Source organism: Lepidochelys olivacea (genome assembly GCF_965140295.1).
Source record: "Lepidochelys olivacea isolate rLepOli2 genome assembly, chromosome: 8".
NCBI lineage: Eukaryota > Metazoa > Chordata > Testudines > Cheloniidae > Lepidochelys > Lepidochelys olivacea.
In genome coordinates, this window is record NC_140418.1 from 74,751,166 (window position 1) to 74,768,530 (window position 17,365).

Here is a 17,365-nt window from a genome sequence, read left to right on the forward strand (position 1 = left end):
TTCTATATTGAATTTACTAAAACAGATGTCAGTAATTTAATTGATGGCTACTTCATTGTAAAACATCTGGTGTATCTCAAATTTCTTTGAAAATTCAGAATTTAAATTAGATGGCAGTGTTTGAGTAAAGAGCTCCAATCTCTTTGCAAACATAACTGATTCCACTAACTGTATTTTCTTAATAGCTAAGTCCACTACATGATTAACTTCAATGAAATAATGGATATATAGCTCTTGTTTTAAAATGTAGGAACACAAATTAGAAACAGCATTATTTGCTCAGGTAACATAGATTTTCTTCAAACATAAGTTAGATTAAGCTCTTTATTTACTATATTTATGAGTGTACAAATTCTACTGATGACTGTGGAGAGCTTAGATTCTTCCTGAAATCTTCCATGCTGATAGTCCCACACTCTCTTTCAACCTATGGCAAAAGCACACTGCATTCTGGATGTTCCAACAAGCATAACAGCCTGTTTTAAATTATGCTGGGTGCCTAACCAGCCCCAAGCTGGCTCCAGAATCAGGAACGAGTATGAGAAGTTGGTGTGCCCATGACCCTAGGGTATGCCAGGCACTGTTCTAGTGCACCTGAGGATTGAGCCCTATCTAATTATTCCAAAAACCTTGTTTTTATTTGGAAATGACACTGAATTCAATGGATCAAGTTCAGTGTTGATATAAATGGTGGAGAAAGTTACATGTTGGCTGTAAGCAGTAAAGCAGTGTAGCTTGTATTGTTCTGACAAAACACATAACTTGCACAAATTGCAGAGCAGAAGGCTGTGTACATCAGGAAAAACAACAAACAGGAATGGGGGAGGGATGAATGGCTTTATGTTGCACCTTGTTTGATTTTTTTCCTGCTGTGTCCCCTCCCTTTCCATTCCTTCAGAACATTCCATTTGTTTTGCACTCTCACGGAATGCCAAGGCAGTAAAAGCTATACCTCTTCTGCTGCTGTTACTGCTAAATTGGCCTAGAGATTCCATATGAATTGCACCCATATACCCAAGACTGAATTTGGCCAACTCTATTTACACTATAACCAAAAAAGATTGCAATGGCCAAACATGTATTACTTACCTGACCCTGCATAAGGGAACAAAGAAAAAAAAATAACTAAAACTCCAATGCTGGAAAAAAGCATCTACTCCTATAGTCAATGGTGTGACTAAAGTCTCATGTACTGAGTGGAAAACTTAGAGAACACATGCCTGGATCTGGTGGGATCCAGACATACTCAGAAATGGAACATCTAGGTCTCTGACTACCATGTGGGAGACCCAAGTTTTATTGTCAGTCCCAAACTATCATTCTCAGGGCTGGCACAGTGCACTGGATGAAGAAATTGCTCCAGACTATTCAACAAGATTTTAAACTTTTGCTCTGCAGTTTTTGCTTGCGTTGCCTTTCTGTTCCACCCCCACACTGTAGCTGGACTAGTACAAGGAGGTGGAGGGAAGAAAAGAGTAGAAATGATGCAGAAAGCAGAGTCAGCGCTGTGCCTGTTGCTATAGGAAGGGAAGAGGAGAACATCCTAATTGGTAAAATTTTGACTGTTAAAGCCTGGATTACTTTAAGAGGTACCAGATCTTGTTCATGAATTAGCAGGGCTTCGCTTCAGAGAAGGTCCATCAGTGACTGTTATTCCAGAAGTGTTCTCACAGCATCCCTGGGCCTTAAAATGCAAGACATTTTAAATTCTGCACAATCCTCTACAGCTTTGTGGCTTCACAACCATATGTGGTTTCCAGATTCACTTCTTTCCTTAAAAGAAGGTCCTGCCACAAAACCACTACTTGGAAGCTCAGCCTAGTACTTTTCTGTACCTTCAGCTGAATCAGAACAGCCTTCCTTAAGGAATGTAATAAGTAATATATACTTGGTATATGTAGAATGCTTTTCATCCATAGATCTCAAAGCGGCAGATTTTTAAAGGTATTTAGGCTTTGTTGTGCTCAGCGAAGCAATGCCTAACCGATGTAGGAGCCTAGGTCTCATTTTTCAAAAGGGATTTAGGCACTTAGGAATCCAAATCCCATAGACTATCAAGGGGATTTAGGCTCAGGCATCTGCTGACATATGATCATTTGGGGGAACCTAGTGACCTACAGATCTCTGGGGTACTGTTGGGGGAGAGTTGCTTCAAGGGAAACCCCTGGGGCCTGTGGGTTGGACATTGGGGATGCTTTTGACCAATGCGGGCTCTGAGTTTCCTGTTGGGCAACTTGAGGCTGTGGATCCCCTCCTTGCTGGGGACAGCAAAGACTGTTTTTGGGGGAAGTAGGGAGAGTGGTAACCCCTTCAGGTTTAGAGAGCATGTTCCCTTTAAAACCTCATCTTAAAGCAGAGGAGGTGTTGCGCTGGTTGTTCCAGTGGGGAGGGGGTTGAGAGAGAGGGAGAGTAACAGGTGTGAATTTCAGAGTAGCAGCCCATGAAAGCTGATGCTCAAATGAATTTGTTAGTCTCTAAGGTGCCACAAGTACTCCTGTTCTTTTTACAGGTGTGAGTGTGGCCCTTGCATAACAAAGCAGCCGAGAGCCAGCCAAAATGTCAGGAAGGACAGAGTGCCAGCCAGGAACATCCCAGGATGGGAGGAGTGCTGTCCTGGGAAAGAATCATCTGAGAAGGACAAACTGAAGCCAGACCCAGTATTGCCATCGCCCAGAACTATATGGGTCTGAGTACTGGGGCTTGTGACTTTGCACTGGGAACTAAGGAGGGAGGTTGTAGCTAGTTAAGTGAGGTTGTTGCACTGTGTAGGTTTGCAGAAGAGGGCACTGGAAGGGTTTGTTGGGTAAAATTTATGGGTGCCAAAGACCATCAGGAGCACCCAAGAGTCACTGCTGAACTGGAACTCTGCCAAGGATTCCTGAGCTCTGAATCTAGATGCATTGCTCAGTGTCTATCCTTTTATAGGGTAACACTGGGACTGTGGGTCCTTGTGTTGGATGTAACCCTACTTTACTGCTCCCCCTCTCTCTTCCCTCTGTTTTCCTCCATTCATCCCTCTGTCAATAAATATTTCCTTTGTTTGTACTAATCCACTAATCACTGTACTAATCCAGTGTGTGTATGTATTTAGTCAGTGGGGTTAGGAACAGGTGCTCCTGGGGTAGAAGAGAGATTCTCTACTGTGTTCCTGCATGTGCCTTTTCTTGGGCAGAATTGCCCTATAGAGCGGACTCCATCTTGGCCATGAGGGTAGGGTGGCCAGATGTCCGGTTTTTGACCGGAAAGTCTGGTTGAAAAGGGGACCTGACAGTATCCAGTCAGATTTATTGACCATACCAGACACCCTAAGTCCGGTTACTGCGAGCAGGGGAGGTGCCGGGTCATCACTGCTCCAGCCCCTACTCAGCCAGAGCCGCCTCCTATCTTCATCGGGCAGCTGCAGCTCCCAGCCCCCGCTCCGAAGATAGGTCCCTCCTGACCCGGGTGGGAGGGGAAAAGCAGCAAGGAACTTGGGGCAGAGGGGAAGAAGAGTGGGTAGCGGGGCAGGGAGGTGTGGGGGAAGAAGCAGGGCAGGGGAGGTTCTAGCACTTCTGCTGGAGTGTCTGGTTTTTAAATATTACCAAGTTAGTAACCCTACATGAGGGCGCTGTAGTTATACGGAATATGGGAGGTGACCCACTAGAGAACTGTTGCCAGAGCTGGCCTGTAAAATACTCAGAACTTATGGATGGGGAGGCCAAGGCCCAGTTTGCAGTGCAGCAGAAAATTTGAACACAACTGCGTAGGTACTACTGGGACAGATATATTAGAAATTCTATAGAGAGGCAGCTACGAATAGAGGTGGTAGAATAATCAGCATGAATAATGTATTTGAGTTCTTCCCCATCAACTATTCCATAAAGATTTTCATTATTCAAATGCCTCTGGTCAAAGATATGTACAAAATAATATCACAGTAGTACAATCAGACACATTAGTAATAACTTCCTTCCTTATTTGACCAGCTCTAGATGGGACTAGACCTGGTGCTGCTGTCTGAGCATGTGTGTGGAGGGAAGGGAAAGGAGAGATTAGAGGAAAATTAACCACTCTGGGAGGTTGCCCACTGCCCAGCCCCCATCCTAAATCCAGATCTGGGTGCTACTCTCCCCCAAAGGCCTAGAACTATTGAGAGGGGCAGCCTCGCTTCACAGCATTGCACCAGGGTCGGGGGGGGGCGTGGATCTGGGCTCGTGACTGCGGAGGGGGGTCCCGTGACTGCGGAGGGGGGGTGTGCCGCTGCCCCACGCACTGGGAGGGTGCTCAGTACTAGGCTGTTGCGTGGGGAGGGGGGCGTTATCCTCCCTCGGCGCTGGGGCGGCCAACTTCCCCTTTAAGCTGAGGAGGCGGCGCGGGCGGTCTGTGTCGGCAGAGACACTGGCCGGCCGCCCTTTAAGGCTGCGCGCTGCCCTGCCGCTTGCTGCTGTAGCAGCCGCCAGCGCTGAGGGGCAGCGGGGTCGGAGCCGCGACCGGCGTCTCCTGCCCTGCGGGCCGCAGCGGCCCCCGCCCCAGCCCGTTCTCCCGGCGCCGCGGTGCGAGCGGAGGGGGCCGGGCGGGGAAGCGCTGCCTCCGCTCCGCCTCCGAGCGCAGCCCGCTGCGGGGATGTGCCATTGCCATGGCGAGGAGGGTCTTCCCGGGGGCCTGGCTCAGGAAACCCTTCTACGCTCAGGTAGGCCGGCAGCGTGCCGCCCCCCCGGCGCAGGGTCGCGGCTGGCCTGTGGGGCGAGGCCGGGGGCGCTGTGCGGGGCGGGCGCCGGGGGAAGGCCGGGCACACTTACGGGGCACCTCAGCCGAGACTAGCGGGAGGGACGTGCCATGCCCCCAGAAGCTTTGGTGGGTCCGGCCCGGCTCGCTGCGCAGGGGCGCTGCCGTCGCGGCCCCTCTTGCCTTTGCCGTCTGAGCGCGGCACAGAGGTGCGGGCGATCCCCGGCCGGCCTGGCGTGGGCGCAGCTACCCGCGCGTGTCAGGCTGAGCGGGGCGGCGCCAGCCCGCTGCTCTGGCTCCTTCGGCGGGGCGCGCTCCAGCTGGCCGCGGGCCTTGGGCAGCTTCCAGGAGTGGGATGCGGAGCAGCCTCGGCCGTTTGGCAAGTTAGACGTCGGGGGGGGAGACCGGTACTGGACCTGGCAGCGAGACTTCATTAGTAAGATCTAAAATGGGAACCTAAAATACCAGCCACTAAACTGAAGTATCAGCACTAGTGTCATGTGCCTGTCACGGGTTAATGCAGGTGTATTAGCCCACACCATGCGCGCGTTTTCTCTCTCTCTGTATTTACTTTTGGGGATCGTGTATGTTGATGGCTGGTCTCACTGGTTCTTCATCAGGCCTCCTAAAACTGTCATCGGTCTCTAATGAACTCTATCAACCACCTTAACCAACTCTCTTTAGCACTGCAGTGTTGATGTGTAAAGTTATCTCTGTTTACAGAGATTATCAGAAACCAGAGAAAGAGGCTGGCATGTGGACTAATATGTGTAACAAGTTCCAAAGTGCCATTCAAATGGCTAGCTACACCCATCATATTACCAATGGCTTTGAGCCACCACTGTATTCATGTGAAATCTTTTTTTAACTCTACAGACATCCATTCCATTGAGAAGAAAATGACAGGATTCGGTAACAGTTTAGATTAAATGTAATTATTTATATGGGCAGCAAGATGGTTCATTTTTGAGACACCTGCCCTAAAAGGAAACCATTTTAAAGGGATCTATATTTTGTTTTTGGGAAGAAGTATATCTTGTATATACAACAGATGCTTCACCCTGCATGTGTGCACATGCATGTCCTTGTGTGTGTGTGTGTGTGTGTACCTGTGTATGTAGTGTAGGCAGCATTATTGTATGCTATGAATATATATTACATACATTGTCTGTGCATACACTTTCCCCCATCTGTAAAATTAGGGTAATAATAACAATCTTTGTAAAACAAAATAAGATCTTTTGGTAGAAAATTCTCTTTGCCTTAAGAATACCTTGTGACATGGAGTCTCATATTGAAATCCACAGACTATGAGCTTAGTGTAGGAATGTCTTCAGGCATATGGGGAGGAAATTCCTTGTATCTACTTCATATTTGCATTTTAATTTCAGTGGGTGTCCATTGCTTTTTCTGTTTTGAGAGAGGGTAAATGGAGCACTTGATTAATCTTCTCTGTACTATTATTCACTTACTACATCACCTCTTTCCTCATTCTTAAACTTAGTCCTAAACCACCATCTTCATCTCCTTGTACTAAAGTATTTTCAGGTCTGTTGTCATTTGCATTGCCTTTCTCTAGACCTTTATAGGGGGTATTTGGAGTGGAGGGGATAGTATTGACTTCTGTAATGCTGCTGTTGTTTGAGCTGCAATATTGTCAATAACATTTGCATTTAAAATGGGAAGGGTTATCCTTAAACTATTTATTTAGTTACCTGCTTTTAAGAACTTTATCTGTTGAAGTATGTGCTGTAAAACACATTTAAAAAATGAAATTAGACACTTGTACAGGCTTCCTAGCTAGTACCCTCCAAACTAGTTGCCTCCTCTACCCTAATATAACTCAATCTAACCACCATCAAATCTCTGCTTTTCCTCCACTCACCCCTCACTGGACTTGGGATGGGAAGACGTTGGCTTTTGAAACCACCTTTTCCTGAGACGTAATTCTGAAATATACAGAAAACATGAGTCAGAATATTGATAGAACTTCCCTGGAACAATTTTTTTTCTTTTGGTTTCCTATTATATTTGCTGGGGAAAGAGGGAAAAGTAATAGCCATTCTGACTTTGGACTGATGCCTCTGAAAGACCCTTTTATGGTTCTGTTTTGAGAGGGTTAATGAGATAGCCTTTTTGAGTGTGAATTTATTTTGCTATGATATGTGCTTTCTGCCACTCGATGCATGTGTAGAATTGGCAGGTGGCTGTCAATATGTTGGCTCTACTTGTCGTTGTGTGGTGGTGTTCCCACACTGTATAGCTCTTCCTTCTAAAGATCCCAAAGGGCTCACCAGACTTTATATAAAGGGTTCATTTAACCCGTTATTGACATGTAGCTATGTCTGGGATGGAGAGTGGAAGATTCTAAACAACACACAGCAATACTACATAGCAGTGGAGGACCGAAAGGGAATATTATTGTAAAGAGAGAAAGCTGTTGCCTAGTTTAGTGGTTCCCAACTTCATTGGTTCTTGTACCACCTTCTTAAAAAATTATGTAAATGGCATTGATTAACATCTAGCTCCTGTAGCAAGTTTGCGCCCCCAAAGGTTGGTAAAAATGAGGATGCAAGTCAAAACACTTTACTCTTGTTTAATGTGTAAACCAGATAGACATTAGGCCAAATTTTCTATTCTTATCTGGCCATTGTGTGCGCCTCGGGCTGTACAAAGAGGCTCAAATCTGGCTATAGCTGGCTGATTGATAATACCCCTGGCCAAGGAGGATGGAGTGGGTTGATCTCTCGGCTGTTGTAAAGTCATCGGAGCAGGCCCTTCCCAACCCTGGCATCAGGGACGGCAGGTTTGTATAATTTTTGGTGGTGCCCAGAATGGGTCCAAGTCCTCCACTGCCTAAGACTCTGGGAGGGAGTTTGGGTGCGGGAGGGGGTTTGGAGTGCAGGCTCTGGGAGGAAGTTTGGGTGTGGGAGGGGTTCAGGTTCTGAGATGGAGTTTGGGTGCTGGTTGCAGGCTCGGGGCTGTGGCAGGGGGTTGGGGTGCAGGGGGGGATGTGGGCTGTGGGAGGGAGTTTGGGTACAGGAGGGGGTTTGGGGTGCAGGCTCTGGGAGAGAGTTTGGGTACAGGAGAGGTGTGGGCTTGGAAGGAGTTTGGGTGTGGGCTCTGGGCTGGGACGGGGGGTTGCGGGGCATGGGGCTGGGTTGGGGGATGAGTTTGGGGTGCAACAGGCAGGCTGTCCTAGGGCTGGGTTTGGGGGCCAGAGAGGAGGACTCCCCACAGCCCAGCTCTCTCTCTGTTGGCAACAGCGAGCTTTGGGGGGGCACCCCTCCCTGACACTCACCCAAGCCCCCCCAGGGTGTTGCTCAGGAGGTCCCGCCAGAATAAGCCCCCCTCCTCCTTGGAGTTGACTCAGAGTCACCTGCCTGGGGGGGTGCTGCCATGTGCCTCCTCCCTCTGCAGGCACAGCAGCTGCCTCATCTTGCCCCCAATGCTGCTCCCTTGTAGCCGGCCACGGCTGGTGAGGGAGCACAGCATGGAGCTGCAGGGGGCAGCCACCCACTGCCCAGGGCAGGCAGGGCTGCTTTGGGGAGGGGGTGCGCAGGGGAAGCAGGCAGGGCCGGGGAACGCTCTGGGGGAGTCATGCGGGGTCAGCAGGCGGTGCCAGGGGAGAGACCGGGCCCCAAACACTGGTGGAGCTGGGCCCCCAGGCTCTGAATTTTCTGGAGCCCGGGCACCACGGGCCCATACAACTTGCTGCCCCTGCCTGCAGAGGTACTGGGGGATCAAGTGTGGCTCTATAGTGCTTCTCCACTAGCATTTATTCCTTTAGAGATTATAGAGCAGCCCTGGCCTGCTGTAATTTACACTGGTGTTGGGACAGTATAGACCAGCCCTCAGAATCTGGGACCCAGAACTGTTGTGTTTGTTGCTCCCCTTTTGGAATTTGGCTTCAGAAGAGAGTCTGTCTCACCGATTTATTTATTTTTTTCATCCTCCTTACTAACAGTCAAAAACAGTATCTCCCGAAGTGTGGGTATATCTCCCCTGGGGAGGCACAAATAACTAGCCAAAATGGCACTGACAAATCTGAGGCTCTAGAGAGCTGAAAGGTTTCAAGTCTCCTACTTGTTTTTTTAAAAAAAACAAGTCTCTAGTTGTTATGGTTGTAAAGAAAAACTTGACCTGTGTGTTACACGCACTATGTATCTGAAGCAATGTCTGCCTGAGTCTGAAGGAAGCCTGAAACAATGGCTCTGAAGTATGAAGTGCCCCGTTCATTTCAATGGATGCTATCTCAGTAAATAATTTAAATGTTAACACTGTTAACTATTTCACTGCTCATCAAACACGCATGGGTGTGTCTGATTCCCTTTATTTTGAAGAAAAGGGGGCTTAGCTTTCAAAAATTTGGGGGAATGCTGATCTAGGTTGTTCCTAAGAGCAGCCAGTTTACGTGCAAATCTTTTAACTAGAATAACTGTATTGTGATTGACAAACTAGTAGATTCATGTGTGGCAACAGTAGTGTAGAGAAGAGCTTTTCACGCTTGGAAATGTATCCGCTACCAAGAGAAATACTGTGCTGAATTTTTTAGTCATATCATGTGCAGTCCTACTGGCTTAAATAGTATTGTGAGGCAAAAATTTGCCTGTTGTCTTAAAAGATCTCAAGTGCAAGCAATCAGAAAAGTCACTGGTAGCAGAAAATTACAGTAATCTGATTTCCCTCAGTTTTTAATCCTTGATTTATTTTCGATCTTCTTTACTTATGAGAGAACATCCTGTTTTTCTATCTTATCTTTTACTGTAGTACAACGTCCATCTCGCACTTGTTCCTCAAATTGCTGATTATTTAAGATCTAAATAGATCAAGACATTCATCATCATAGAGTCTAATGTATATGTTTACCATTTTTAGAGAAAGCGTGAATGCATCCATGCCTTGTCAATTGCAATTCTCCATTATTCACAAACACCAAATATTATGTGTTCACACCAACCTGGGTGAAACATACTCTGTCTTTATAAATAATTTAAAATAGAAATGAGCAGATAACAAAAGGAAATTCCTAATGTGGTCAAACGACAATATTAATGAGCTGGAAGCATAGTAAACATTATCTGGAACCTGCAGTACAGAACTGAGACCTGTGTTCTATGTAGTTTATTTAAACAAGATTATATAATATGGTAGTAAAACACTTTGTAGAATTAACCAAAGGGATACATGTTACTTTATATTCTGCTATAAGAAGTTTTTAAGTAGTTACAGAAAAACTGGCTAATAATTCGTCCTGATATCTTTCAGTTTGCTATTACCCATGTCCTCTGGAATGCATCCAGCTTTGAATTTTGCCAGAAGTGGTTTTACCAGATATGCATCCCAGGGGATGACTGTATAATTACCATGCAGCACACATTTTAGTAGAATGTAAAAGTGATAGCAAGATGTTTGTGTATATGCCTTTTTAGGTGTGTCAAGCTTCTTCCTTCATGCCTGTGTTCCCTGGCTCATGTCCAAGACCAAGAGGATTGGTGAGAATGTAGCGTGGAGGAAAGAGCCAGTATTTGCTGGCTCTTCCTTTCTGGCTCATCTCAAAATTCTTGCACTCCCAGAGTCCTAATCATTTAATGATTGTTCAGAGTTTTCTAGGATATTGCCACATGTCCATATGAAATATATCTGTATGAATAATCATCTACACAGTGAATATATTAAACTTTCCATAAAACCTACGTTCTTCTTTTTCCCTCAGTCACTCCAGATTTTCTAAAATTATATTCTGGCTTAGTTCTGTTTCTGTTCTACAGTTGATCAGCCATTATGTTAAAACTTTTAAGCAAACAAAACAAAAGAAAAAATCCTGTTGCTGTTTACCAGGTTAAGTTTTATTTAGAAAAGTAAGACAAAGAGGTTTTCTTTAGCTTTCACTTGCTGTAATTTCTGGTCAGTTGTGCCAGTCTTACTTTCACAGTTTGTGTGGGGAAAATACTGAGGAAAACATGTTAAATATGCCTTGCAAGAATTGTCAATAAATATAATTCAGAAACATGATATATAGAACTTCTCTGTCTAGGGGAGTTTTGCAGTGAAGAAATCTGTAACAGGCTTCAAGAAGGCAGTTTTTTGGGATTGCCTTAGGTTCTAAGGATCTGATGAAATCATTCATAGCCACTTTTTCCTGTAGGTATTATAAAAGATTACATCAAGAGCAGGGTAACTAAACTAATTGCAAAGCAGCAAAAGATTCACTCTTAAAAAAATCCAAGGAAATAAAGGGTCTTCCTGTGGTAGAACAAGAGTACCTTTCTTTCCAGCCAAACACTGCTCCCAGCATCCTGTTATCTACGGACTTGCTGCTCTGCAACGGCAGTCCTTCCGAAGAGAATCCTTCATCTCCTTTGTCTAATTGCTATAAATTGCTCTGGCATCCTGCCTAAAGTTGCTTGTCCAAAAAAACGTTTGCAAGCCATATTGATCCCAGAGTTGTGTGAACAGCTGTTTCATACAGATGCCCTGCCATGGAGGACATTCGGTCTGTTAAAATCAGTCTTCCTAAAATGAAAATATATCTAAAGTGAAGGACTAAATTGAAGATGAACTGCAAAACTAAAGTGAGAGTGACATTAAGTCCAAAGTGCATGTTGAACAGCTCCTACTAACCAGGCTTCTTGTGTTGTGCTATGTGTGTGTTTGGAAGTGGTGGTGCTTAGAAATAAGTTGGATTTTTTTTTTTTTTTTTTCCTGGCCAACCTGTGCAATAGAGTTTAAAGGGAGTAACTGAAATCCAGTCTTAGGCAGATATGTACTATTGCTATTGTGTATTCTGTAGAACCCAGATACTGAATAGAATTGCCCTGGACTGTACCCTGAAGAAGCTCACAGTGTATAGATAGCTTTACACTGGTGAGCAGTTACTCAGCTGATTAGTCCTATTGACATCAGTACACATTACATTTCAATTGTATGTAGATATCTAGTTGACTTATGTTAATATTGCTGAAGTTCTAATTTAAAAACAAAACAAGGGGCTTGTTTTTACTGCATTGTTATCTTGAAGAATAACTTGAATGTTGTCCCTTACCTGCCTCAGGTCTGCACACAAACCTCTCTAGGTAAAGTAAGTGGTGCATTAAGCCTGAGGTAGATGCCGGTGGCTTGTTGGGATGGATGGGTTGAAGCTTGAGTGCAGGTGAAGTTTGCATAGTAATGCAATCAGGACTCTGCTTACAGTCCAGTCCATTCAAGTATCATGAGGTCCACCCCCATGCCTTCCTGAAACTTCCACCCAGGTTAATTGTTGTCTGGTCCCCCTCGTATCTTGATTGGACATTATCTACCGTGTATTAATACTCAGTTTGATACTTTGGACCCTGTCTTCCATGTGGCCCTTTGCACCTGTAGCATTTGTTCTAGCTCAGCTATTAAAACCCTGAAGACACTGTACTGCTGGGAAATGACTAAGTGAAACCCTGGCAAGCTCACTTGACTACAGTTTGACTGGGTGATCACCAGCATGCAGCTCTGTACCTAGGCAGCTCAAAGGCCTCTTGAGAAGTTCATGAGTGATTGATCATGGAGGATCCTGAGGAGGACCCAGAGCTGGGCCTGTTTCTGGACGTGGAGTTCTTGCGTGAGGCAGAACCAATGCTAGGGGCCACAGTCACTCCATCCTTGACCAAGACTCTGGGGAGAAGATGCAGAAAGCAGCAGCTGAAACAGCATTACTTCAGCCGGGTAAGGTCTTGAATGACAGTTGTTATGGTTGGGGGGAGGAGGGGCAGATATGACATAAGGGACCTGTTATTACCTTTGTAGAACCAATCCACACAAGGGTATGTTATGTGGTGGAGGGCGGCCTTTAAGAGATGCCATCTGTAGTGTCCCTTTGGGGTGTGGGAACCATCATTACCTTCACCATCCCCGACATCCAGAGGGTAGATTTTAGGTAATGCTGCCTCAGCGTTTCTTGCTGGGCATAGGAAACCATGATCTCCTTCCCTACCCCTCCACCCCTAGAACCTGGCATCCAGTAATGTCCATCCAGCACAGCAGGTAATGTAGAGGAACAAACTGCCATTTCAAGAACTCTGGAATTTAGCAGCTGCAAAATGAAGAGTTTCATTTCACTCCCCTCAATTAATATCTTGATGTGACAAAGAAAGATAAAGGGGAGATTCTCTTCCTTTTTTACCCTACACAGTAAAGCTATGTACTGTTTCTTTGCTTTACAGCTCATTTGCATAAGTGCAGTCCAGCCACCCTCCCAGAAGGCCAATGACTATCAGCACCAGAGTCTAGAAGCAGAAGGTAGAGAACACAGGAGGACCTTTTGAGGGACTTGGGCAGAAGGTCTGACCTGCTCTTCGAGCTTCAAAGGGAGATGCTGGAGGAGGAACAGCAATTCCAGATTGCGGCTAAGATGATGTTGGAGAGGGAGAAATGCATGGTGGCAGAGTAAGTTGCTCATAATGTGCCATGTGCAAGCCAGACTGCTAGCAGAAACACAAGGAGAACCCACACCAAATGATTGTATGCCTTCTAGGCATTATGGTCAGTAAGTGCCAGAGCAGCCTGGCCACTGCATTTGCCCAGGTTCATCTCCAGCCTAATCTTGCAGCCATGAACCATAATTAAGGCGAAGATTTTGTCACTGATATTTTTAGTAAAAGTCACGGACAGGTCACAGGCAATAATGAAAAATTCATGGAAGCCGGTGACCTGTCCCTGACTTTTTTACTAAAAATATCCATGATAACGTGAGCCTGGGAAGCTGTGGTTGGGCTGGGAGCTCCAGGGTCCCCTCTGCTGGCGGCTCCGAACTCCGGAGGTTCTGCCTGTGAGCTGCGGGGATGCCACTCACGACAGCCGGAACCTGTGGAGGGTCTGCCTGGTGGTGGCGGCGGCAGGGAACCAACCCTGCAGCTCCCTGTCGGGGTTTGTGGCGGTTCAATGATGAGACAGAACACAGCTTTATGCAAGCAAGCAGGCTGGTCAGCTGAAATGGGCTGCTTCCCCCAGCTTTCCACCTTCATTATATTTCTCCTCCCTATGCATTACATACTTCTACCGCAAAAAGACACACAAAGGAATGTATGACGTTGATTAATATACTTGTTTACCAACTTTTATCTACTACAATCCTGGTTCTCAGGCCTTGAGCCCAGGCTAAGAAAGCTTCCCACGGTTACTGTCCTTTAATCAACTTCTCATGGTTCATATCTAGTCCTTGTCCTTGAATAGAGCAATGTGTGCATTGCTTCTACAAAACTGTCAGGGTGTGCCCTGACTGTTTCCAGGTGGAATAACTAAACATGAACCCTTCAGGGGCTGGCTGCAGTCACGGAGGTTTTTGGAAGTCACGGAATCTGTGACTTCCGTGACTAAATCGCAGCCTTAACCATAACACCATGAGCTGCTCCCAGCGACCCCTGCATGGCAGGGGTTACTCAGTGCATGGAAGTAAGTGCCCATGGTAAGTTTAACCTCTTCACTCTACTTCTGTGCAGAGATGGCAGGGTGATGACCGGTACCCTGACTATATAGACTTCCTGTTCCTATGACATGGCACTGTACCCCTTGTGCATGTCATATCTGCTTAAGGCAGCTGGACTGATCGTATAGTGCACTGTTGCGGAGTAATAAAGTTAAATTGGCTCCACTGACCGTGTTATTCATTGTTGCATTGTTAAATGCTTAAAGCAGATGTACTGATAGTATTATTCAGTTTGAATAAATAATCTTTGTTCAGTCCCTTTGTTTCTGCGAGTTTTGATTTGCGCTAGAAAGAGATGGGTACTTAACAACACAATTTTATTTTGGCATCACCATAACAATAAATGCAAATTCAGGCCGTCTTATGAAGGTCTTATGAAGGCCGTCTTATGAAGGAACACTGATACAGAGCACATCAGTCACTTCCTGCAACTCCAAGATTGCAGGGGAACCAGGAGCTGGGTGGGTAAGAGCCGTGGATCCTACTCATCATTCTGAGTGGGATCCATTGTTTTCCACCAGAATGCAGACAACAAACATAAGTAGAAGTGGTGTACTGCAGTAGGTTGCTGGGTGAACACTACTTCCACCCATTTGACCAATATAGACAGTTTTCTGACATACACAGTGAAAGTTTGAAAGGAGCTGCTCAGAATAGTGCAGTGCTGAGAACCAAGGAGTATGTCCCAAGAAGGCAAGTGCCTTCACTTGAATCAGTACTCTACAGTGTGAACAGTGTAGAACTGGAAGGTGGCTCAAGCTTGCCTTTGCAGTATGGCTGCTCTCACTTGAGTTAGGCCAGCTCGAGTGTACCAACTCAAGCTAACAATGCAGTGAAGACAAGTCATTAAAAATTAAGTCCTGGAAAGGAACAATAGAGAAAAGAGTATAGACAAAAGCTAAATATTGTTTGTTATAAATATTGAGACATATATTTCCAGAGTGAATTATGGGGTTGAGGGAAACTGGTCCCCTTAAATAAAAGTTTGTGTAACTTGCTAAGAATGGTGAAATTCATTTCTATTAAATAACCGATCCCATAAAGTAAACTATTGATGACAATTAATTGAGTGTGGACCGAACGACAAAATTTTCTAAAATGTAGCTTTTTTTGTACCACTTCTCTGATGCTGTGATATCTTCTACTTTGATTGCAAAGGCAAACAAAGTCATTTTTTCTGTTTGGTACTCTAGCTAGTTACAGAAAAATTAGGCCAAAGATGATAATTGAATGATTCATCTAGGGAGATGATCTCAGGAAATGGTATTGTGAGTGGTGACTTAAACTGATTGCAGATCCTTTGTTGGCATTGTTAAGCAAAGAACATAGACTAAAATTGTCAGGCTTAGGTGCCTAACTCTAGGCATCTCAGGCCATATTTAGGTACCTTAATAAAAATGGCCTGAGTGCCAAAGGAGCTGAGCTCTGAGCAAAGTCTGTAGGAGTTCAGCACAATCAAAGCTCAAGCCACTTTATTTAGGTCCCTGTCTTTTGGTAGCAACTTTGAAAATGTTAGATGTAGTAATGACTGAGGTAGGTGTGACAAGACAGTGAACTATCTGGTCAAATAATGTCTGCTAATCACCTGTTATTTGACTACTGTCTAATATTGTCAAATATTCCAACAAAAATGCCCTGATGTGGTCAGAAGCTTACCTTTTTGTTTGTACTATGGTTCCATTCTTTCCTTTTTGTTTTTATTACTGTTCTAATAAACTAGTGCTTTAAAATAGAGTTTGTTCAGTCAATTGGCAATTATTTTTGGACCAGTCTGATGCCCTCCTAGACTGAGGGTAGGTCTACCTTTTGTGGTTATGATTGAATGTTTAAATCTCCTGGGTATGCTTGTAGCCATCCTTGAGCTGTAATTTTATTCAAACTCTTAGGGCTTGTCTACACTTACAGCGCTGCAGCAGGGGAGCTGTACCACTTTGTGAAGACACTACTTACGCTGATGGGAGAGCTTCTCCTTTCAGCATAGGTGCTCTACCTCCCTGAGAAGTGGTAGTTATGTGTATAGGAGAAGTCCTCTTGTCAATATAGCATGTCTATGCTGGGAGTTAGGGCTATATAACTGCATAACTTGCGGGTATGGTGATGTAGTTACACTGACATAAATTTGTAGTGTAGACCAGGGCTTAGGCTAAGCAAGGAAAGACCTGATCAACATCTGGATGGAAGTCCTTCAAGGAAAAACCCAGCTGCTATAAGAAATGGTGTTGCTGATTCAGTAGTTAGTACCCTTCCCTCCAAGTTTGTTGAAATCGTAAGATTTTTTTTTTAACGGGGCTATGTTGTGTACTTTTAGAGAGGAGTGCTACAACAGCAACATTATTTTGCGCCTGTATTCTGTGCTGAGAGTGACTAAACAACTGAACTTGTGATGGACTCTCAACTTCCTGCCAAGAAGTTGCAGGATCCAGCCCAAAGCTGGTAAAGATGCATAAGGAATTGGGGTCATTAGGTAAAATGTGTAATGTTGACCCCTATATCTTGTGCTAAGAGCCCCACCGCAGCTGGAATTATTTGAAGATGTGTTGAATGTGAACTCTTGAGGTTATAGGGGAACTAAGATTGGGATTCAGTGCTTCCACTCTGCATTTTCTCCTCTCGAGTTTGGCTTTTTGTTCTTGGGCATAAATGAGAGGCAATATTTGGTCCACAGTGCATATCATTAAAGAAAATTGAAAAATGGTCCCCTAACATATTACATTATTTTTTCCTAATTTGAAAAACTGCAGCTTGCACATGCTCCTAGAGACTTGCTAGAACTCCGCAGCTAAAATACCTATCTGCATGCTCAAGTCAGGAGCTCAGCAGATTTTTCCATTCAGTTGTAGCTCTGGGTTGCTGTGGGCTGGGACCAAGCACCTGAACTGAGAGCAGGGAAAGTCTCCTGTTCTCTCAGTCCCTTCCTGCTGACACCAAGACTATCTGGAAGAGGAAGCTGCCTGATACAAATGCAGAGTGGTCAAGAGCCAGACGGGGGGGGGCAATGGGAGCTGGTCAGGACAAAGAGCCTCTGAGGATTGTGGGGAGGACTTGGACTAGAGGCTGAGAGGGGTGGGGGAAAGATAAGGGAAATTGGGAATTAGTGGTGAAGGAGGCTGGGACTAGCTGGGCAAGAAGACTGGGACTGGGAGTTGGCGTGGGGAAGTGATGGGTGGGGGAATGGGACTAGGAGCCATTGGTTGGGGGGGAAAG

General features: G+C 45.4%; 1 protein-coding gene across 2 annotated transcripts in view; it reads left to right on the forward strand.

Annotated features, from left to right (window-relative positions):
* The first annotated feature begins 4,355 nt into the window (after window positions 1-4,355).
* DIPK1A (divergent protein kinase domain 1A) overlaps window positions 4,356-17,365 on the forward strand; it is a 40,484-nt gene continuing 27,474 nt past the window's right edge. The window contains exon 1 of one of the 2 annotated variants that reach the window (XM_084637099.1): window positions 4,356-4,669. In XM_084637099.1, coding sequence (XP_084493225.1) covers window positions 4,616-4,669 — 54 coding nt within the window. In that variant the 5' untranslated portion in view covers window positions 4,356-4,615. The remainder of the gene's footprint in view (window positions 4,670-17,365) is intronic. The other variant, XM_084637100.1, reaches the window with a different exon arrangement.